The sequence below is a fragment of the Heptranchias perlo genome, chromosome 40 (assembly GCF_035084215.1).
Source record: "Heptranchias perlo isolate sHepPer1 chromosome 40, sHepPer1.hap1, whole genome shotgun sequence".
In the NCBI taxonomy this organism is placed as follows: domain Eukaryota; kingdom Metazoa; phylum Chordata; class Chondrichthyes; order Hexanchiformes; family Hexanchidae; genus Heptranchias; species Heptranchias perlo.
In genome coordinates, this window is record NC_090364.1 from 19,577,748 (window position 1) to 19,600,746 (window position 22,999).

The 22,999-nt window shown below is 50.0% G+C and overlaps 1 protein-coding gene across 1 annotated transcript in view; it reads left to right on the forward strand.

The window, feature by feature from the left end:
- The window catches only part of si:ch211-243a20.4 (uncharacterized), an 81,365-nt gene that overhangs the window by 12,407 nt on the left and 45,959 nt on the right, over positions 1 to 22,999 (forward strand). Inside the window, exons 3-5 of the mRNA XM_067974731.1 lie at positions 11,506 to 11,624; positions 15,769 to 15,843; positions 18,617 to 18,697. Coding sequence (XP_067830832.1) covers positions 11,506 to 11,624; positions 15,769 to 15,843; positions 18,617 to 18,697 — 275 coding nt within the window. The remainder of the gene's footprint in view (positions 1 to 11,505; positions 11,625 to 15,768; positions 15,844 to 18,616; positions 18,698 to 22,999) is intronic.

The following is a 22,999-nucleotide window of genomic DNA, read 5'->3' on the forward strand; positions in this document are numbered from 1 at the left end:
ACCCAGGGCCACTCCCTCCTGACTGTATATCACTGTACCGCCACCTCTGGTGGGTCTGTCCTGCCGGTGGGACAGGACATACCCAGGGATGGTGATGGAAGAGTCTGGGACGTTGGCTGAAAGGTATGTTTCTGTGAGTATGGCAGTCAGGCTGTTGCTTGACTAGTCTGTGGGACAGCTCTCCCAATTTTGGCACAAGTCCCCAGATGTTAGTGAGGAGGACTTTGCAGAGTCGACTGGGCTTGGTTTGCCTTTGTCGTGTCCAGTGCCTTGTGGTCCGATGCCGGGTGGTCCGTCCGGTTTTATTCTTATTGTGACTTTTTTTAGCGAGATTTTACAACTGAGTGGCTTGCTCGGCCATTTCAGAGGGCGATTAAGAATCAACCACATTGTTATGCCTCACGCCCTGTTAAACCCCACTCCCTGTTATACCCCACTCCCTGTTATACCCCAGTTCCTGTTATACCCCACTCCCTGTTTTGCAGAAGTGAACACATATTGCAGTCTAACACACATATCCACATGGACACAGATATTCACACTCACTCACTCACAGACACAAAGACACAGACAGGTATCGACACTGTCAGTGACGCACATCACACAGTTAGTCATAAGGACAAGTGCTCATACAAGCAAATACAGAACCTCACACACCACCTCACTCACACATACACACACACACACACTCACACACACAATCACACAGACACACACTCACATAGACACACACACACACACACACAATCACACGCTCACATACACACACACACACACACACAATCACACAGACACACACTCACATAGACACACACACACACACACAATCACACACTCACATACACACACACACAATCACACACTCACATACACACACACACAATCACACACTCACATACACACACACACAATCACACACTCACATACACACACACACACACTCACACACACAATCACACAATCACACACTCACATACACACACACACAATCACACACTCACATACACACACACACACACACAGACACACACTCACATAGACACACACAGAGACACACACAGAGACACACACAATCACACACTCACAGAGACACACACACACACACAATCACACAGACACACACACATAGACACTCACACGGACACACACACACAGCAGACATACATATATCGACACATTTACACAATGACATAATCACACAGCCCAAGTCATGCACACACTCAGACTCAAACACTCACACTCTGACTGACAGTCACACATACACACAGACTCTCCTTCGTACAGTAACACAGAGTCGGTCAGTAACACGGAGTTGGTTCGTCTCCTGGTTTGTTGAGTGCTGTCCTGTTGGTAGAGGCACTGTCTGGTGCAGCAATAAACAGGAGTGACTTGAAGACTCTGAGTTCAAGCCCCAGTCTGTGCTGAGTTCACTGACCATCCATGGAGGCTACAACTGCTGTCAGGCGAATGCTGCAGGGCTCCATCGATCATGAAACAGCGAGAGATGTTCGAAAGAGTCTGAGTGTCTGCAGTCTCCGTCAATGCGGACAGTCGCAGCTAACAGAGGCTGTATTTACTGCAGGGTACGCTGAGAATCTCCCTCATTCTCCTGATGCTCTACGGTGGATCTCTCCACTCAACACAAAGAATCAGAGAATCATACAGCACAGAAGGAGGCCATTCAGCCCATCGTGCCTGGACCGGCTCTTTGAAAGAGCTATCCAATGAGTCTTTTTCCCCAGAGCCCTGCAAATTTCTCCCCAAGTATTTATCCAATTCCCATTTGAAAGTTATTATTGAATCTGCTTCCACCGCCCTTTCAGGCAGCGCATTCCAGATCAGAACAACTCGCTGTGTAAAAAAAATTCTCTTCTCAACTCTGGCTCTTTTGCCGATCACCTTAAATCTGTGTCCTCTGGTTACCGACCCTCCTGCCACTGGAAACAGTTTCTCCTTATTTACTCTATCAAAACCGTTCATGATTTTGAACACCTCGATCAAATCTCCCTTTAACCTTCTCTGCTCTAAGGAGAACAATCCCAGCTTCTCCAGTCTCTCCACATAACTGAATTCCCTCATCCCCGGAACCATTCTAGTAAATCTCCTCTGCACCCTCTCCAAGGCCTTGACATCTTTCCTAAAGTGCGGTGCCCCAAACCATTGAACAGACTCTGTGATACCCCACTCCCTGTTATATCCCACTCCCTGTGATACCCCACTCCCTGTTATATCCCACTCCCTGTTATACCCCACTCCCTGTTATACCCCACTCCCTGTTATACCCCACTCCCTGTTATACCCCACTCCCTGTTATATCCCACTCCCTGTGATACCCCACTCCCTGTTATACCCCACTCCCTGTTATACCCCACTCCCTGTTATACCCCACTCCCTGTGATACCCCACTCCCTGTTATATCCCACTCCCTGTGATACCCCACTCCCTGTTATACCCCACTCCCTGTTATACCCCACTCCCTGTGATACCCCACTCCCTGTTATATCCCACTCCCTGTTATACCCCACTCCCTGTTATACCCCACTCCCTGTTATACCCCACTCCCTGTTATACCCCACTCCCTGTTATATCCCACTCCCTGTGATACCCCACTCCCTGTGATACCCCACTCCCTGTTATACCCCACTCCCTGTTATACCCCACTCCCTGTTATACCCCACTCCCTGTTATACCCCACTCCCTGTTATACCCCACTCCCTGTGATACCCCACTCCCTGTTATACCCGACTCCCTGTTATACCCCACTCCCTGTTATACACCACTCCCTGTTATACCCCACTCCCTGTTATACCCCACTCCCTGTGATACCCCACTCCCTGTTATACCCCACTCCCTGTTATACCCCACTCCCTGTTATACCCCACTCCCTGTTATACCCCACTCCCTGTGATACCCCACTCCCTGTTATACCCGACTCCCTGTTATACCCCACTCCCTGTTATACACCACTCCCTGTTATACCCCACTCCCTGTTATACCCCACTCCCTGTTATACCCCACTCCCTGTGATACCCCACTCCCTGTTATACCCCACTCCCTGTTATACTCCACTCCCTGTGATACCCCACTCCCAGTTATAACCCACTCCCTGTTATACCCCACTCCCTGTTATGCTCCACTCCCTGTTATACCCCACTCCCTGTTATACCCCACTCCCTGTGATACCCCACTCCCTGTTATACCCCACTCCCTGTGATACCCCACTCCCTGTTATACCCCACTCCCTGTTATACCCCACTCCCTGTGATACCCCACTCCCTGTTATACCCCACTCCCTGTTATACCCCACTCCCTGTTATACCCCACTCCCTGTTATACCCCACTCCCTGTTATACCCCACTCCCTGTGATACCCCACTCCCTGTGATACCCGACTCCCTGTTATACCCGACTCCCTGTTATACCCCACTCCCTGTTATACCCCACTCCCTGTTATACCCCACTCCCTGTTATACCCCACTCCCTGTTATACCCCACTTCCTGTTATAACCCACTCCCTGTTATACCCCACTCCCTGTTATACCCCACTCCCTGTTATACCCCACTCCCTGTTATACCCCACTCCCTGTTATACCCCAAACCCTGTTATAACCCACTCCCTGTTATACCCCAAACCCTGTTATAACCCACTCCCTGTTATAACCCACTCCCTGTTATACCCCAAACCCTGTTATAACCCACTCCCTGTTATAACCCACTCCCTGTTATACCCCACTTCCTGTTATAACCCACTCCCTGTTATACCCCACTCCCTGTTATACCCCACTCCCTGTTATACCCCACTCCCTGTTATACCCCACTCCCTGTGATACCCCACTCCCTGTTATACCCGACTCCCTGTTATACCCCACTCCCTGTTATACACCACTCCCTGTTATACCCCACTCCCTGTTATACCCCACTCCCTGTTATACCCAAACCCTGTTATACCCCACTCCCTGTTATGACCCACTCCCTGTTATAACCCACTCCCTGTTATACCCCACTGCCTGTTATACCCCACTGCCTGTTATACCCCACTCCCTGTTATACTCCAGTCCCTGTTATGCTCCAGTCCCTGTTATACCCAAACCCTGTTATACCCCACTCCCTGTTATGACCCACTCCCTGTTATAACCCACTCCCTGTTATACCCCACTGCCTGTTATACCCCACTGCCTGTTATACCCCACTCCCTGTTATACTCCAATCCCTGTTATACCCCACTCCCTGTGATACCCCACTGCCTGTTATACCCCACTCCCTGTTATACTCCAATCCCTGTTATACCCCACTCCCTGTGATACCCCACTCCCTGTTATACTCCACTCCCTGTTATACCCCACTCCCTGTTATACTCCGATCCCTGTTATACCCCACTCCCTGTTATATCCCACTCCCTGTTATACTCCGATCCCTGTGATACCCCACTTCCTGTTATACCCCACTCCCTGTTATACTCCAGTTATTTTTTTTATTCGTTCATGGGATGTGGGCGTCGCTGGCGAGGCCGGCATTTATTGCCCATCCCTAATTTCCCTTGAGAAGGTGGTGGTGAGCCGCCTTCTTGAACCGCTGCAGTCCGTGTGGTGAAGGTTCTCCCACAGTGCTGTTAGGAAGGGAGTTCCAGGATTTTGACCCAGCGACAATGAAGGAACGGCGATATATTTCCAAGTCGGGATGGTGTGTGACTTGGAGGGGAACGTGCAGGTGGTGTTGTTCCCATGTGCCTGCTGCCCTTGTCCTTCTAGGTGGTAGAGGTCGCGGGTTTGGGAGGTGCTGTCGAAGAAGCCTTGGCGAGTTGCTGCAGTGCATCCTGTGGATGGTGCACACTGCAGCCACTGTGCGCCGGTGGTGAAGCTTCTTGTTGGAACCGCACTCATCCAGGCAAGTGGAGAGTATTCCATCACACTCTTGACTTGGGCCTTGTAGATGGTGGAAAGGCTTTGGGGAGTCAGGAGGTGAGTCACTCGCCGCAGAATACCCAGCCTCTGACCTGCTCTTGTAGCCACAGTATTTATATGGCTGGTCCAGTTAAGTTTCTGGTCAATGGTGACCCCCAGGATGTTGATGGTGGGGGATTCGGCGATGGTAACGCCGTTGAATGTCAAGGGGAGGTGGTTAGACTCTCTCTTGTTGGAGATGGTCATTGCCTGGCACTTGTCTGGCGCGAATGTTACTTGCCAATTATGAGCCCAAGCCTGGATGTTGTCCAGGTCTTGCTGCATGTGGGCTCGGACTGCTTCATTATTTGAGGAGTTGTGAATGGAACTGAACACTGTGTAATCATCAGCGAACATCCCCATTTCTGACCTTATGATGGAGGGAAGGTCATTGATGAAGCAGCTGAAGATGGTTGGGCCTAGGACACTGCCCTGAGGAACTCCTGCAGCAATGTCCTGGGGCTGAGATGATTGGCTTCCAACAACCACTACCATCTTCCTTTGCGCTAGGTATGACTCCAGCCACTGGAGAGTTTTCCCCCTGATTCCCATTGACTTCAATTTTACTTGGGCTCCTTGGTGCCACACTCGGTCAAAAGCTGCCTTGATGTCAAGGGAAGTCACTCTCACCTCACCTCTGCAATTCAGCTCTTTTGTCCATGTTTGGACCAAGGCTGTAATGAGGTCTGGAGCCGAGTGGTCCTGGCGGAACCCAAACTGAGCATCAATGAGCAGGTTATTGGTGAGTAAGTGCCGCTTGATAGCACTGTCGACGACACCTTCCATCACTTTGCTGATGATTGAGAGTAGACTGATGGGGCGGTAATTGGCCGGATTGGATTTGTCCTGCTTTTTGTGGACAGGACATACCTGGGCAATTTTCCACATTGTCGGGTAGATGCCAGTGTTGTCGCTGTACTGGAACAGTTTGGCTCGAGGCGCAGCTAGTTCTGGAGCACAAGTCTTCAGTACTACAGCCGGGATGTTGTCGGGGCCCATAGCCTTTGCTGCATCCAGTGCACTCAGCCGTTCCTTGATATCACGTGGACTGAATCGAATTGGCTGAAGACTGGCTTCTGTGATGGTGGGGATATCGGGAGGAGGCCGAGATGGATCATCTTGTCTTCAGCCTTGTCTTTTACATTCACGTGCTGGACTCCACCATCATTGAGGGTGGGGATGTTTACAGAGCCTCCTCCTCCCGTTAGTTGTTTAATTGTCCACCACCATTCACGACTGGATGTGGCAGGACTGCAGAGCTTTGATCTGATCCGTTGGTTGTGGAATCGTTTAGCTCTGTCTATGGCATGTTGCTTCCGCTGTTTATCATGCATGTAGTCCTGAGTTGTAGCTTTACCAGGTTGGCACCTCATTTTTAGGTACGCCCGGTGCTGCTCCTGGCATGCTCTTCTACACTCCTCATTGAACCAGGGTTGATCCCCTGGCTTGTTGGTAATGGCAGAGTGAGGAATATGCCGGGCCATGAGGTTACAGATTGTGCTGGAATACAATTCTGCTGCTGCTGATGGCCCACAGCACCTCATGGATGCCCAGTTTTGAGCTGCTAGATCTGTTCTGAATCTATCCCATTTAGCATGGTGGTAGTGCCACACAACACGTTGGATGGTGTCCTCAGTGTGAAGACGGGACTTCGTCTCCACGAGGACTGTGCGGTGGTCACTCCTACCAATACTGTCATGGACAGATGCACCTGCAACAGGTAGATTGGTGAGGATGAGTTCAAGTAAGATTTTCCCTCGTGTTGGTTCGCTCACCACCTGCCGCAGGCCCAGTCTAGCAGCTATGTCCTTCAGGACTCGGCCAGCTCGGTCAGTAGTGGTGCTACCGAGCCACTCTTGGTGATGGACATTGAAGTCCCCCACCCAGAGTACATTTTGTGCCCTTGCTACTCTCAGTGCTTCCTCCAAGTGGTGCTCAACATGGAGGAGGGCTGATTAATCAGCTGAGGGAGGACGGTAGGTGGTAATCAGCAGGAGGTTTCCTTGCCCATGTTTGACCTGATGCCATGAGATTTCATGGGGTCCGGAGTCAATGTTGAGGACACCCAGGGCCACTCCCTCCTGACTGTATATCACTGTACCGCCACCTCTGGTGGGTCTGTCCTGCCGGTGGGACAGGACATACCCAGGGATGGTGATGGAAGAGTCTGGGACGTTGGCTGAAAGGTATGTTTCTGTGAGTATGGCAGTCAGGCTGTTGCTTGACTAGTCTGTGGGACAGCTCTCCCAATTTTGGCACAAGTCCCCAGATGTTAGTGAGGAGGACTTTGCAGAGTCGACTGGGCTTGGTTTGCCTTTGTCGTGTCCAGTGCCTTGTGGTCCGATGCCGGGTGGTCCGTCCGGTTTTATTCTTATTGTGACTTTTTTTAGCGAGATTTTACAACTGAGTGGCTTGCTCGGCCATTTCAGAGGGCGATTAAGAATCAACCACATTGTTATGCCTCACGCCCTGTTAAACCCCACTCCCTGTTATACCCCACTCCCTGTTATACCCCAGTTCCTGTTATACCCCACTCCCTGTTTTGCAGAAGTGAACACATATTGCAGTCTAACACACATATCCACATGGACACAGATATTCACACTCACTCACTCACAGACACAAAGACACAGACAGGTATCGACACTGTCAGTGACGCACATCACACAGTTAGTCATAAGGACAAGTGCTCATACAAGCAAATACAGAACCTCACACACCACCTCACTCACACATACACACACACACACACTCACACACACAATCACACAGACACACACTCACATAGACACACACACACACACACACAATCACACGCTCACATACACACACACACACACACACAATCACACAGACACACACTCACATAGACACACACACACACACACAATCACACACTCACATACACACACACACAATCACACACTCACATACACACACACACAATCACACACTCACATACACACACACACAATCACACACTCACATACACACACACACAATCACACACTCACATACACACACACACAATCACACACTCACATACACACACACACACACACAGACACACACTCACATAGACACACACAGAGACACACACAGAGACACACACAATCACACACTCACAGAGACACACACACACACACAATCACACAGACACACACACATAGACACTCACACGGACACACACACACAGCAGACATACATATATCGACACATTTACACAATGACATAATCACACAGCCCAAGTCATGCACACACTCAGACTCAAACACTCACACTCTGACTGACAGTCACACATACACACAGACTCTCCTTCGTACAGTAACACAGAGTCGGTCAGTAACACGGAGTTGGTTCGTCTCCTGGTTTGTTGAGTGCTGTCCTGTTGGTAGAGGCACTGTCTGGTGCAGCAATAAACAGGAGTGACTTGAAGACTCTGAGTTCAAGCCCCAGTCTGTGCTGAGTTCACTGACCATCCATGGAGGCTACAACTGCTGTCAGGCGAATGCTGCAGGGCTCCATCGATCATGAAACAGCGAGAGATGTTCGAAAGAGTCTGAGTGTCTGCAGTCTCCGTCAATGCGGACAGTCGCAGCTAACAGAGGCTGTATTTACTGCAGGGTACGCTGAGAATCTCCCTCATTCTCCTGATGCTCTACGGTGGATCTCTCCACTCAACACAAAGAATCAGAGAATCATACAGCACAGAAGGAGGCCATTCAGCCCATCGTGCCTGGACCGGCTCTTTGAAAGAGCTATCCAATGAGTCTTTTTCCCCAGAGCCCTGCAAATTTCTCCCCAAGTATTTATCCAATTCCCATTTGAAAGTTATTATTGAATCTGCTTCCACCGCCCTTTCAGGCAGCGCATTCCAGATCAGAACAACTCGCTGTGTAAAAAAAATTCTCTTCTCAACTCTGGCTCTTTTGCCGATCACCTTAAATCTGTGTCCTCTGGTTACCGACCCTCCTGCCACTGGAAACAGTTTCTCCTTATTCACTCTATCAAAACCGTTCATGATTTTGAACACCTCGATCAAATCTCCCTTTAACCTTCTCTGCTCTAAGGAGAACAATCCCGGCTTCTCCAGTCTCTCCACATAACTGAATTCCCTCATCCCCGGAACCATTCTAGTAAATCTCCTCTGCACCCTCTCCAAGGCCTTGACATCTTTCCTAAAGTGCGGTGCCCCAAACCATTGAACAGACTCTGTGATACCCCACTCCCTGTTATATCCCACTCCCTGTGATACCCCACTCCCTGTTATATCCCACTCCCTGTTATATCCCACTCCCTGTTATACCCCACTCCCTGTTATACCCCACTCCCTGTGATACCCCACTCCCTGTTATATCCCACTCCCTGTTATACCCCACTCCCTGTTATACCCCACTCCCTGTTATACCCCACTCCCTGTTATACCCCACTCCCTGTTATATCCCACTCCCTGTGATACCCCACTCCCTGTTATACCCCACTCCCTGTTATACCCCACTCCCTGTGATACCCCACTCCCTGTGATACCCCACTCCCTGTTATATCCCACTCCCTGTGATACCCCACTCCCTGTTATACCCCACTCCCTGTTATACCCCACTCCCTGTTATATCCCACTCCCTGTGATACCCCACTCCCTGTTATATCCCACTCCCTGTTATACCCCACTCCCTGTTATACCCCACTCCCTGTTATACCCCACTCCCTGTTATACCCCACTCCCTGTTATACCCCACTCCCTGTGATACCCCACTCCCTGTGATACCCCACTCCCTGTGATACCCCACTCCCTGTTATACCCCACTCCCTGTTATACCCCACTCCCTGTTATACCCCACTCCCTGTTATACCCCACTCCCTGTGATACCCCACTCCCTGTTATACCCGACTCCCTGTTATACCCCACTCCCTGTTATACACCACTCCCTGTTATACCCCACTCCCTGTTATACCCCACTCCCTGTGATACCCCACTCCCTGTTATACCCCACTCCCTGTTATACCCCACTCCCTGTTATACCCCACTCCCTGTTATACCCCACTCCCTGTGATACCCCACTCCCTGTTATACCCGACTCCCTGTTATACCCCACTCCCTGTTATACACCACTCCCTGTTATACCCCACTCCCTGTTATACCCCACTCCCTGTTATACCCCACTCCCTGTGATACCCCACTCCCTGTTATACCCCACTCCCTGTTATACTCCACTCCCTGTGATACCCCACTCCCAGTTATAACCCACTCCCTGTTATACCCCACTCCCTGTTATGCTCCACTCCCTGTTATACCCCACTCCCTGTTATACCCCACTCCCTGTGATACCCCACTCCCTGTTATACCCCACTCCCTGTGATACCCCACTCCCTGTTATACCCCACTCCCTGTTATACCCCACTCCCTGTGATACCCCACTCCCTGTTATACCCCACTCCCTGTTATACCCCACTCCCTGTTATACCCCACTCCCTGTTATACCCCACTCCCTGTTATACCCCACTCCCTGTGATACCCCACTCCCTGTGATACCCGACTCCCTGTTATACCCGACTCCCTGTTATACCCCACTCCCTGTTATACCCCACTCCCTGTTATACCCCACTCCCTGTTATACCCCACTCCCTGTTATACCCCACTCCCTGTTATACCCCACTCCCTGTGATACCCCACTCCCTGTGATACCCCACTCCCTGTTATACCCGACTCCCTGTTATACCCCACTCCCTGTTATACACCACTCCCTGTTATACCCCACTCCCTGTTATACCCCACTCCCTGTTATACCCCACTCCCTGTGATACCCCACTCCCTGTTATACCCCACTCCCTGTTATACTCCACTCCCTGTGATACCCCACTCCCTGTTATAACCCACTCCCTGTTATACCCCACTCCCTGTTATGCTCCACTCCCTGTTATACCCCACTCCCTGTTATACCCCACTCCCTGTGATACCCCACTCCCTGTGATACCCCACTCCCTGTGATACCCCACTCCCTGTGATACCCCACTCCCTGTTATATCCCACTCCCTGTTATACCCCACTCCCTGTTATACCCCACTCGCTGTTATACCCCACTCCCTGTTATACCCCACGCCCTGCTATACTCCACTCCCTGTTATACCCCACGCCCTGTTATACCCCACTCCCTGTTAAAGCCCACTCCCTGTTATACTCCACTCCCTGTGATACCCCACTCCCTGTGATACCCCACTCCCTGTGATACCCCACTCCCTGTTATACCCCACTCCCTGTGATACCCCACTCCCTGTGATGCCCCACTCCCTGTTATGCCCCACTCCCTGTTATACCCCACTCCCTGTTATGCTCCACTCCCTGTTATACCCCACTCCCTGTTATGCTCCACTCCCTGTTGTGCTCCACTCCCTGTTATACCCCACTCCCTGTTATACTCCACTCCCTGTGATACCCCACTCCCTGTTATACTCCACTCCCTGTTATACCCCACTCCCTGTGATACCCCACTCCCTGTGATACCCCACTCTTGCTCTGTGTGAAATGTGCCGATGTGGTGAGAGTGACGTGTGTGTTTTCCTCACTCCAGAAGCAGGTTATGCGGAGCCGCCGCCTTCTCTCACTCTCCGGTACGTGTCGGTGGGGATGTGCGTGGTGCTGGCACTGTACAGTGTGTCCGCCACAATCTCCGTCCTCATCAAAAGGAAGGTCAGTGAACTGTAGGGGTCAGCATTCACCAACTGGGACTGGGGGAGGAGGATTAGTCCAGTGTTCGAGGGACTGGGGGTCGAGGATTAGTCCAGTGTTAGAGGGACTGGGGGTCGAGGATTAGTCCAGTGTTAGAGGGACTGGGGGACGAGGATTAGTCCAGTGTTAGAGGGACTGGGGGAGGAGGATTAGTCCAGTGTTAGAGGGACTGGGGGTCGAGGATTAGTCCAGTGTTAGAGGGACTGGGGGAGGGGGATTAGTCCAGTGTTAGAGGGACTGGGGGTCGAGGATTAGTCCAGTGTTAGAGGGACTGGGGGTCGAGGATTAGTCCAGTGTTAGAGGGACTGGGGGTCGAGGATTAGTCCAGTGTTCGAGGGACTGGGGGAGGAGGATTAGTCCAGTGTTAGAGGGACTGGGGGTCGAGGATTAGTCCAGTGTTAGAGGGACTGGGGGACGAGGATTAGTCCAGTGTTAGAGGGACTGGGGGAGGAGGATTAGTCCAGTGTTAGAGGGACTGGGGGACGAGGATTAGTCCAGTGTTAGAGGGACTGGGGGTCGAGGATTAGTCCAGTGTTCGAGGGACTGGGGGTCGAGGATTAGTCCAGTGTTAGAGGGACTGGGGGAGGAGGATTAGTCCAGTGTTAGAGGGACTGGGGGACGAGGATTAGTCCAGTGTTAGAGGGACTGGGGGAGGGGGATTAGTCCAGTGTTAGAGGGACTGGGGGACGAGGATTAGTCCAGTGTTAGAGGGACTGGGGGTCGAGGATTAGTCCAGTGTTCGAGGGACTGGGGGAGGAGGATTAGTCCAGTGTTAGAGGGACTGGGGGTCGAGGATTAGTCCAGTGTTAGAGGGACTGGGGGACGAGGATTAGTCCAGTATTAGAGGGACTGGGGGACGAGGATTAGTCCAGTGTTAGAGGGACTGGGGGAGAAGGATTAGTCCAGTGTTAGAGGGACTGGGGGAGGGGGATTAGTCCAGTGTTAGAGGGACTGGGGGTCGAGGATTAGTCCAGTGTTAGAGGGACTGGGGGTCGAGGATTAGTCCAGTATTAGAGGGACTGGGGGAGGAGGATTAGTCCAGTGTTAGAGGGACTGGGGGAGGGGGATTAGTCCAGTGTTAGAGGGACTGGGGGAGGGGGATTAGTCCAGTGTTAGAGGGACTGGGGGAGGGGGATTAGTCCAGTGTTAGAGGGACTGGGGGACGAGGATTAGTCCAGTGTTAGAGGGACTGGGGGTCGAGGATTAGTCCAGTGTTAGAGGGACTGGGGGTCGAGGATTAGTCCAGTATTAGAGGGACTGGGGGAGGGGGATTAGTCCAGTGTTAGAGGGACTGGGGGAGGGGGATTAGTCCAGTGTTCGAGGGACTGGGGGAGGAGGATTAGTCCAGTGTTAGAGGGACTGGGGGTCGAGGATTAGTCCAGTGTTAGAGGGACTGGGGGTCGAGGATTAGTCCAGTGTTAGAGGGACTGGGGGTCGAGGATTAGTCCAGTGTTAGAGGGACTGGGGGTCGAGGATTAGTCCAGTATTAGAGGGACTGGGGGAGGAGGATTAGTCCAGTGTTAGAGGGACTGGGGGAGGGGGATTAGTCCAGTGTTGGAGGGACTGGGGGACGAGGATTAGTCCAGTGTTAGAGGGACTGGGGGAGGAGGATTAGTCCAGTATTAGAGGGACTGGGGGAGGGGGATTAGTCCAGTGTTAGAGGGACTGGGGGAGGGGGATTAGTCCAGTGTTCGAGGGACTGGGGGAGGGGGATTAGTCCAGTGTTAGAGGGACTGGGGGTCGAGGATTAGTCCAGTGTTAGAGGGACTGGGGGTCGAGGATTAGTCCAGTATTAGAGGGACTGGGGGAGGAGGATTAGTCCAGTGTTAGAGGGACTGGGGGAGGGGGATTAGTCCAGTGTTGGAGGGACTGGGGGACGAGGATTAGTCCAGTGTTAGAGGGACTGGGGGTCGAGGATTAGTCCAGTGTTAGAGGGACTGGGGGACGAGGATTAGTCCAGTGTTAGAGGGACTGGGGGAGGAGGATTAGTCCAGTGTTCGAGGGACTGGGGGAGGAGGATTAGTCCAGTGTTAGAGGGACTGGGGGTCGAGGATTAGTCCAGTGTTAGAGGGACTGGGGGTCGAGGATTAGTCCAGTGTTAGAGGGACTGGGGGTCGAGGATTAGTCCAGTGTTCGAGGGACTGGGGGAGGAGGATTAGTCCAGTGTTAGAGGGACTGGGGGTCGAGGATTAGTCCAGTGTTAGAGGGACTGCGGGTCGAGGATTAGTCCAGTATTAGAGGGACTGGGGGTCGAGGATTAGTCCAGTGTTAGAGGGACTGGGGGACGAGGATTAGTCCAGTGTTAGAGGGACTGGGGGTCGAGGATTAGTCCAGTGTTAGAGGGACTGGGGGAGGGGGATTAGTCCAGTGTTCGAGGGACTGGGGGAGGGGGATTAGTCCAGTGTTAGAGGGACTGGGGGACGAGGATTAGTCCAGTGTTAGAGGGACTGGGGGAGGGGGATTAGTCCAGTGTTAGAGGGACTGGGGGACGAGGATTAGTCCAGTGTTAGAGGGACTGGGGGACGAGGATTAGTCCAGTGTTAGAGGGACTGGGGGAGGGGGATTAGTCCAGTGTTAGAGGGACTGGGGGTCGAGGATTAGTCCAGTGTTAGAGGGACTGGGGGAGGAGGATTAGTCCAGTGTTAGAGGGACTGGGGGTCGAGGATTAGTCCAGTGTTAGAGGGACTGGGGGACGAGGATTAGTCCAGTGTTCGAGGGACTGGGGGAGGAGGATTAGTCCAGTGTTCGAGGGACTGGGGGAGGGGGATTAGTCCAGTGTTAGAGGGACTGGGGGACGAGGATTAGTCCAGTGTTGGAGGGACTGGGGGACGAGGATTAGTCCAGTGTTAGAGGGACTGGGGGTCGAGGATTAGTCCAGTGTTAGAGGGACTGGGGGACGAGGATTAGTCCAGTGTTCGAGGGACTGGGGGTCGAGGATTAGTCCAGTGTTAGAGGGACTGGGGGAGGAGGATTAGTCCAGTGTTAGAGGGACTGGGGGAGGAGGATTAGTCCAGTGTTAGAGGGACTGGGGGAGGGGGATTAGTCCAGTGTTAGAGGGACTGGGGGACGAGGATTAGTCCAGTGTTAGTGGGACTGGGGGAGGGGGATTAGTCCAGTGTTAGAGGGACTGGGGGAGGGGGATTAGTCCAGTGTTAGAGGGACTGGGGGTCGAGGATTAGTCCAGTGTTAGAGGGACTGGGGGAGGAGGATTAGTCCAGTGTTAGAGGGACTGGGGGAGGGGGATTAGTCCAGTGTTAGTGGGACTGGGGGAGGGGGATTAGTCCAGTGTTAGTGGGACTGGGGGAGGGGGATTAGTCCAGTGTTAGAGGGACTGGGGGACGAGGATTAGTCCAGTGTTAGAGGGACTGGGGGTCGAGGATTAGTCCAGTGTTAGAGGGACTGGGGGAGGAGGATTAGTCCAGTGTTAGAGGGACTGGGGGAGGGGGATTAGTCCAGTGTTAGAGGGACTGGGGGAGGAGGATTAGTCCAGTGTTGGAGGGACTGGGGGAGGGGGATTAGTCCAGTGTTGGAGGGACTGGGGGAGGAGGATTAGTCCAGTGTTAGAGGGACTGGGGGAGGAGGATTAGTCCAGTGTTAGAGGGACTGGGGGAGGGGGATTAGTCCAGTGTTAGAGGGACTGGGGGAGGGGGATTAGTCCAGTGTTAGAGGGACTGGGGGAGGAGGATTAGTCCAGTGTTGGAGGGACTGGGGGAGGGGGATTAGTCCAGTGTTGGAGGGACTGGGGGAGGGGGATTAGTCCAGTGCTAGAAAAGCAGAGGGTATTTCTGAGTTGTAAGCCTGGGGGCGATCAGCATGCGAATATCGGGTGAGATACTGAAGGGCATTGAAAGTCGGATGAGAATTTTGAACTTGCTGAGGTTCAGGTGTCTGAAAATGTCGAATTCACAATCCCAGAAGGTCATGGATTCAGAATCAGTTGAGAGACGGCCGGACATTGCGATTAACCAGATAGTCTGTCATAACGAACAAACTGCACCACAGCGTGGATTGGTTTTACGGTCAGATCCTGTGGTGCTCGGCCCTTTCACTTGGTATTTGAGGCACAGGCCCAAACCCACATCTCATCATCTTCTTTCTGTTTTAGACTTGTTGCCAATGTAAATCTCACTTGAAGAAAACACCACCTTTGGACACTGTGGAGCTTTCTGCCGCTGACCCGGTGAGTACAAGGCACATTACCAGCGGGCCGGTTTTACCAGAGGTCCCCACCTTACCAGGTCTGGGATCTAGAATTCCGCGACACTCCAGCCATTAGACAGTGCAATGAAGATACACTCAATAGAGCATATAGATAGAAGGACTCGCTTTGATATAGTGCCTTTCATGGCCTCAGGACATCACAAAGAGCTTTACAGCCAATGAAGTACTGAATTAGTCACTGTTGTAATGTAGGAAACGCAGCAGCCCATTTACGCACAGCAAGATCCCACAAACAGCAATATGTTAATGACCGGATACTCTGTTTTGGTGATGTTGGATGAGGTCTAAATATTGGCCCCAGGACAAGGGGAGAACTGCCCTGCTCGTCTTCAAACAGTGCCGGGGGATCTTTCAGGTCCACCTGAGAGGGTGAATGTAAAAGTCTCATCCGAAAGACGGCCCCCCCGACCCCGACAGTGCAGCGTTCCCTCAGTACTGCACTGGATTATCAGCCTGGATTATGAGCTCAAGTGGATGGACACTCAACAGAGCATATGTGGAATAGTCCCTCCGTGACACCCTGGTCCACTCTACCATCACCCCCAACACCGCTCTGCTCCCCACGGCACCTCCCCGTGCGAGCACAGGAGATGCAACACCTGCCCCTTCACCTCCTCCCTCCCCACTATCCAGGGCCCCAAACACTCCTTCCAGGTGAAACAGCAGTTTGCTGGTACTACTTTCAATTTAATATACTGTATTCGCTGCTCACAATGTGGCCTCCTCTACACTGGGGAGACCAAACACAGACTGAACACCTCAGCTCTGTCCGTGAGCGTGACCCTGACCTACCGGTCACTTGCCATTTTAATTCCCACTCCCACTCCCACTCCCTCTCCCTCTCCCTCTCCCACTCCCTCTCCCTCTCCCACTCCCTCTCCCTCTCCCACTCCCTCTCCCTCTCCCACTCCCACTCCCTCTCCCTCTCCCACTCCCACTCCCACTCCCTCTCCCTCTCCCTCTCCCACTCCCACTCCCACTCCTCCAATGAAGCTCAACGGAAGCTCGAGGAATAGCCCCTCATCTTTCGTTTCGGCACTTTACAATCTTCCGGACTCAACACTGATTTCAATAACTTCAGATCATAAACACTTCTCTCATTTTTTTCGGTCAACAAGTGCAGGTAATGGTGCTGCTGCCATTTACAGCTACTCCTGACCAATCTTTTGTTTCTTAACCTGTCCCATTCCCACCCTCCCTGCCTCGCACCCTCATCCCTTTGGTCATTTAATCACTTTTGCCCTCCACCCTATCACAGACCTTCCCTTTTGTTCCTTCCTCCTCTCCTTCCCTTTCCCTGGCTCTGTATTTGCTTAAAAACTTTAACTCTTTAACATCTTCCAGTTCTGACGAGAGGCCTTCGACCTGAAATATTAACTCTGTTTCTTTCTCCTCAGATGCTGCCTCATTTGCTGAGCTTCGCCAGCATTTTCTGTTTTTATTTCAGATTTCCAGCATCCGCAGTATTTGCTTTTTGATTTATAGAAAGAATGTACACACAGGACAGATCCACAAAGAGGGCAGAAGGCTCAGTTCTCCAATTGGTTTCTAAAGTGTACTGAACTAATCGGAAAATTAATGACACTCGGTCTCTGCCTTTTTTTTCTCATATCTGATTTTATGTTCTAACAGAAGTAAACGCTCACAAGCTTAGCAAAACTAATTTGAGAGTTTTAATGAAAATGGAATTGTAACTACAGAATGAGTGTCTGATTAGCTCCGGACTTGCTGCATATCTGATGTGATCAATATACCCGAGGGCCGACGTTCCAGTTTGTAATAAACCCGAGGGCAGACGTTCCAGTTTGTAATAAACCCGAGGGCAGACGTTCCAGTTTGTAATAAACCCGAGGGCAGACGTTCCAGTTTGTAATAAACCCGAGGGCAGATGTCCCAGTTTGTAATAAACACGAGGGCAGATGTTCCAGTTTGTAATAAACCTGAGGGCAGATGTTCCAGTTTGTAATAAACCCGAGAGCAGATGTTCCAGTTTGTAATAAACCCGAGGGCAGATGTTCCAGTTTGTAACAAACCCGAAGGCAGACGTTCCAGTTTGTAATAAACCCGAGGGCAGATGTTCCAGTTTGTAATAAACCCGAGAGCAGATGTTCCAGTTTGTAATAAACCCGAGGGCAGATGTTCCAGTTTGTAACAAACTCGAAGGCAGACGTTCCAGTTTGTAATAAACCCGAGGGCAGATGTTCCAGTTTGTAATAAACCCGAGGGCAGACGTTCCAGTTTGTAATAAACACGAGGGCAGATGTTCCAGTTTGTAATAAACCTGAGGGCAGATGTTCCAGTTTGTAATAAACCCGAGAGCAGATGTTCCAGTTTGTAATAAACCCGAGGGCAGATGTTCCAGTTTGTAACAAACCCGAAGGCAGACGTTCCAGTTTGTAATAAACCCGAGGGCAGATGTTCCAGTTTGTAATAAACCCGAGGGCAGATGTTCCAGTTTGTAATAAACCCGAGGGCAGATGTTCCAGTTTGTAATAAACCCGAGGGCAGATGTTCCAGTTTGTAATCAATATACCTGTGGAGAGGTGTTACAATCTGTCAGGTGACGACAGCCATTCACCACTTGCAGCCCCTCTACAATAGGTCAATGGATATGGAAACGACAATTGCAGATTTTCTTTCAGTTTATTATTATGGGCTATCTGTTCATATTCAGCCACAAACATGGTGCTTGGTCTGCGATGTCATTTATAACAGACCTCCTTGTTTTCTAGATACAGTCAACCTCCAGATATCAGCAGGTCACAGCAGATACACAGACTGCAGAGCCAGCAGACACTGATAGTGCCTACATGGTAAGTGTACACTGTCCAATAGTGAGACCAGGTTGCACAGGATCAGTCCCTGTGTCAGTATGTACGTCAAGGCTACCATGTTGTGTGTTATAGGGAGTAACAGAGAGTGGGAGTGTGTAGTATAGGGAGTAACAGAGAGTGGGAGTGTGTATTATAGGGAGGAACAGAGAGTGGGAGTGTGTATTATAGGGAGGAACAGAGAGTGGGAGTGTGTATTATAGGGAGTAACAGAGAGTGGGAGTGTGTATTATAGGGAGTAACAGAGAGTGAAGAGTGTGTATTATAGGGAGTAACAGAGAGCGGGAGTGTGTATTATAGGGAGAAATAGAGAGTGAAGAGTGTGTATTATAGGGAGTGACAGAGAGCGGGAGTGTGGATTATAGGGAGTAACAGAGAGCGGGAGTGTGTATTATAGGCAGAAATAGAGAGTGGGAGTGTGTATTATAGGGAGTAACAGAGAGTGGGAGTGTGTATTAAAGGGAGTAACAGAGAGTGGGAGTGTGTATTATAGGGAGTAACAGGGAGTGGGAGTGTGTATTATAGGGAGTAAGAGAGTTGGGGTGTATTGTATAGTGAGTAAGAGAGAGTGGGAGTGTGTATTATAGGGAGTAACGGTGAGTGGGAGTGTGTATTATAGGGAGTAATAGAAAGTGGGAGTGTGCAATATAGGGAGTAATAGAGAGTGGGAGTGTGTATTATAGGGAGTAACAGAGAGTGGGAGTGTGTATTATCGGGAGTAACAGAGAGTGGGAGTGTGTATTATAGGGAGTAACAGAGAGTGGGAGTGTGCATTATAGGGAGCAACAGAGAGTGGGAGTGTGTATTATCGGGAGTAACAGTGAGTGGGAGTATGTATTATAGGGAGTAATAGAGAGTGAGAGTGTGTATTATAGGGAGTAACAGAAAGTGGGAGTGTGTATTATAGGGAGTAACAGAGAGTGGGAGTGTGTATTATAGGGAGTAACAGAGAGTGGGAGTGTATATTATAGGGAGGAACAGAGAGTGGGAGTGTGTATTACAGGGAGGAACAGAGAGTGGGAGTGTGTATTATCGGGAGTAACAGAGAGTGGGAGTGTGTATTATAGGGAGTAACAGAGAGTGAAGAGTGTGTATTATAGGGAGTAACAGAGAGCGGGAGTGTGTATTACAGGGAGAAATAGAGAGTGAAGAGTGTGTATTATAGGGAGTGACAGAGAGTGGGAGTGTGTATTATAGGGAGTAACAGAGAGCGGGAGTGTGTATTATAGGGAGAAATAGAGAGTGGGAGTGTGTATTATAGGGAGTAACAGAGAGTGGGAGTGTGTATTATAGGGAGTAACAGAGAGTGGGAGTGTGTATTATAGGGAGCAACAGAAAGTGGGAGTGTGTATTATAGGGAGTAACAGAGAGTGGGAGTGTGTATTATAGGGAGTAACAGAGAGTGGGAGTGTATATTATAGGGAGGAACAGAGAGTGGGAGTGTGTATTACAGGGAGGAACAGAGAGTGGGAGTGTGTATTATCGGGAGTAACAGAGAGTGGGAGTGTGTATTATAGGGAGTAACAGAGAGTGACGAGTGTGTATTATAGGGAGTAACAGAGAGCGGGAGTGTGTATTACAGGGAGAAATAGAGAGTGAAGAGTGTGTATTATAGGGAGTGACAGAGAGTGGGAGTGTGGATTATAGGGAGTAACAGAGAGCGGGAGTGTGTATTATAGGGAGAAATAGAGAGTGGGAGTGTGTATTATAGGGAGTAACAGAGAGTGGGAGTGTGTATTATAGGGAGTAACAGAGAGTGGGAGTGTGTATTATAGGGAGTAACAGAGAGTGAAGAGTGTGTATTATAGGGAGTAACAGAGAGTGGGAGTGTGTATTATAGGGAGTAACAGAGAGTGGGAATGTGTATTATAGGGAGGAACAGAGATTGGGACTGTGTATTATAGGGAGTAACAGAGAGTGGGAGTGTGTATTATAGGGAGCAACAGACAGTAGGAGTGTGTATTATAGGGAATAATAGAGAGTGGGAATGTGTATTATAGGGAGCAACAGAGAGTGGGAGTGTGTATTATAGGGAGTAACAGAGAGTGGGAGTGTTTATTATAGGTAGTAACAGAAAGTGGGAGTGTGTATTATAGGGAGTTACAGAGAGTGGGAATGTGTATTATAGGGAGCAACAGAGAGTGGGAGTGTGTATTATAGGGAGCAATAGAAAGTGGGAGTGTGTATTATAGGGTGGAACAGAGAGTGGGAGTGTGTTATATAGGGAGTAACAGAGAGTGGGAGTGTGTATTATAGGGAGTAAGAGAGTTGGGGTGTATAGTATAGTGAGTAAGAGAGAGTGGGAGTGTGTATTATAGGGAGTAACGGTGAGTGGGAGTGTGTATTATAGGGAGTAATAGAGAGTGGGAGTGTGTATTATAGGGAGTAACAGAGAGTGGGAGTGTGTATTATCGGGAGTAACAGAGAGTGGGAGTGTGTATTATAGGGAGTAACAGAGAGTGGGAGTGTGCATTATAGGGAGCAACAGAGAGTGGGAGTGTGTATTATCGGGAGTAACAGTGAGTGGGAGTGTGTATTATAGGGAGTAATAGAGAGTGAGAGTGTGTATTATAGGGAGTAACAGAAAGTGGGAGTGTGTATTATAGGGAGTAACAGAGAGTGGGAGTGTGTATTGTAGGGTGTAACAGAGAGTGGTAGTGTGTATTATAGGGAGTAACAGAGAGTGGGAGTGTGTATTATAGGGAGCAACAGAGAATGGGAGTGTGTATTATAGGGAGTAACTGAGAGTGGGAGTGTGTATTACAGGGAGTAACAGAGAGTGGGAGTGTGTATTATAGGGAGTAACAGAGAGTGGGAGTATTTATTATAGGGAGTAACAGAGAGTGGGAGTGTGTATCATAGGGAGTAATAGAGAGTGGGAGTGTCTATTATAGGGAGTAACCGAGAGTGGGAGTGTGTATTATAGGGAGTAACAGAGAGTGGGAGTGTGTATTATCGGGAGTAACAGAGAGTGGGAGTGTGTATTATAGGGAGTAACAGAGAGTGGGAGTGTGCATTATAGGGAGCAACAGAGAGTGGGAGTGTGTATTATCGGGAGTAACAGTGAGTGGGAGTGTGTATTATAGTGAGTAATAGAGAGTGAGAGTGTGTATTATAGGGAGTAACAGAAAGTGGGAGTGTGTATTATAGGGAGTAACAGAGAGTGGGAGTGTGTATTGTAGGGAGTAACAGAGAGTGGTAGTGTATATTATAGGGAGTAACAGAGAGTGGGAGTGTGTATTATAGGGAGCAACAGAGAGTGGGAGTGTGTATTATAGGGAGTAACTGAGAGTGGGAGTGTGTATTACAGGGAGTAACAGAGAGTGGGAGTGTGTATCATAGGGAGTAATAGAGAGTGGGAGTGTCTATTATAGGGAGTAACCGAGAGTGGGAGTGTGTTTTATAAGGAGTAACAGAGAGTGGGAGTGTGCATTATAGGGAGTAACAGAGAGTGGGAGTGTGTATTATAGGGAGTAACAGAGAGTGGGAGTGTGTATTTTAGGGAGCAACAGAGAGTGGGAGTGTGTATTATCGGGAGTAACAGAGAGTGGGAGTGTGTATTATAGGGAGTAACAGAGAGTGGGAGTGTGCATTATAGGGTGTAACAGAGAGTGCGAGTGTTTTATATAGGGAGTAACAGAGAGTTGGGAGTGTGTATTATAGGGAGCAAGAGAGTGGGAATGTATATTATAGGGAGTAACAGAGAGTGGGAGTGTGTATTAAAGGGAGTAAGAGAGTTGGGGTGTATATTATAGTGAGTAAGAGAGAGTGGGAGTGTGTATTATAGGGAGTAACGGAGAGTGGGAGTGTGTATTATAGGGAGTAACAGCGAGTGGGAGTGTGTATTATCGGGAGTAATAGAAAGTGGGAGTGTGTATTATAGGGAGTAATCGAGAGTGGGAGTGTGTATTATAGGGAGTAACAGAGAGTGGGAGAGTGTATTATAGGGAGTAACAGAGAGTGGGAGTGTGTATTATAGGGAGTAACAGAGAGTGGGAGTGTGCATTATCGGGTGCAACAGAGAGTGGGAGTGTGTATTATCGGGAATAACAGTGAGTGGGAGTGTGTATTATAGGGAGTAATAGAGAGTGGGAGTGTGTATTATAGGGAGTAACAGAAACTGGGAGTATGTATTATAGGGAGTAACAGAGAGTGGGAGTGTGTTATATAGGGAGTAACAGAGAGTTGGGAGTGTGTATTATAGGGAGTAACGGTGAGTGGGAGTGTGTATTATAGGGAGTAATAGAAAGTGGGAGTGTTTATTATAGGGAGTAATAGAGAGTG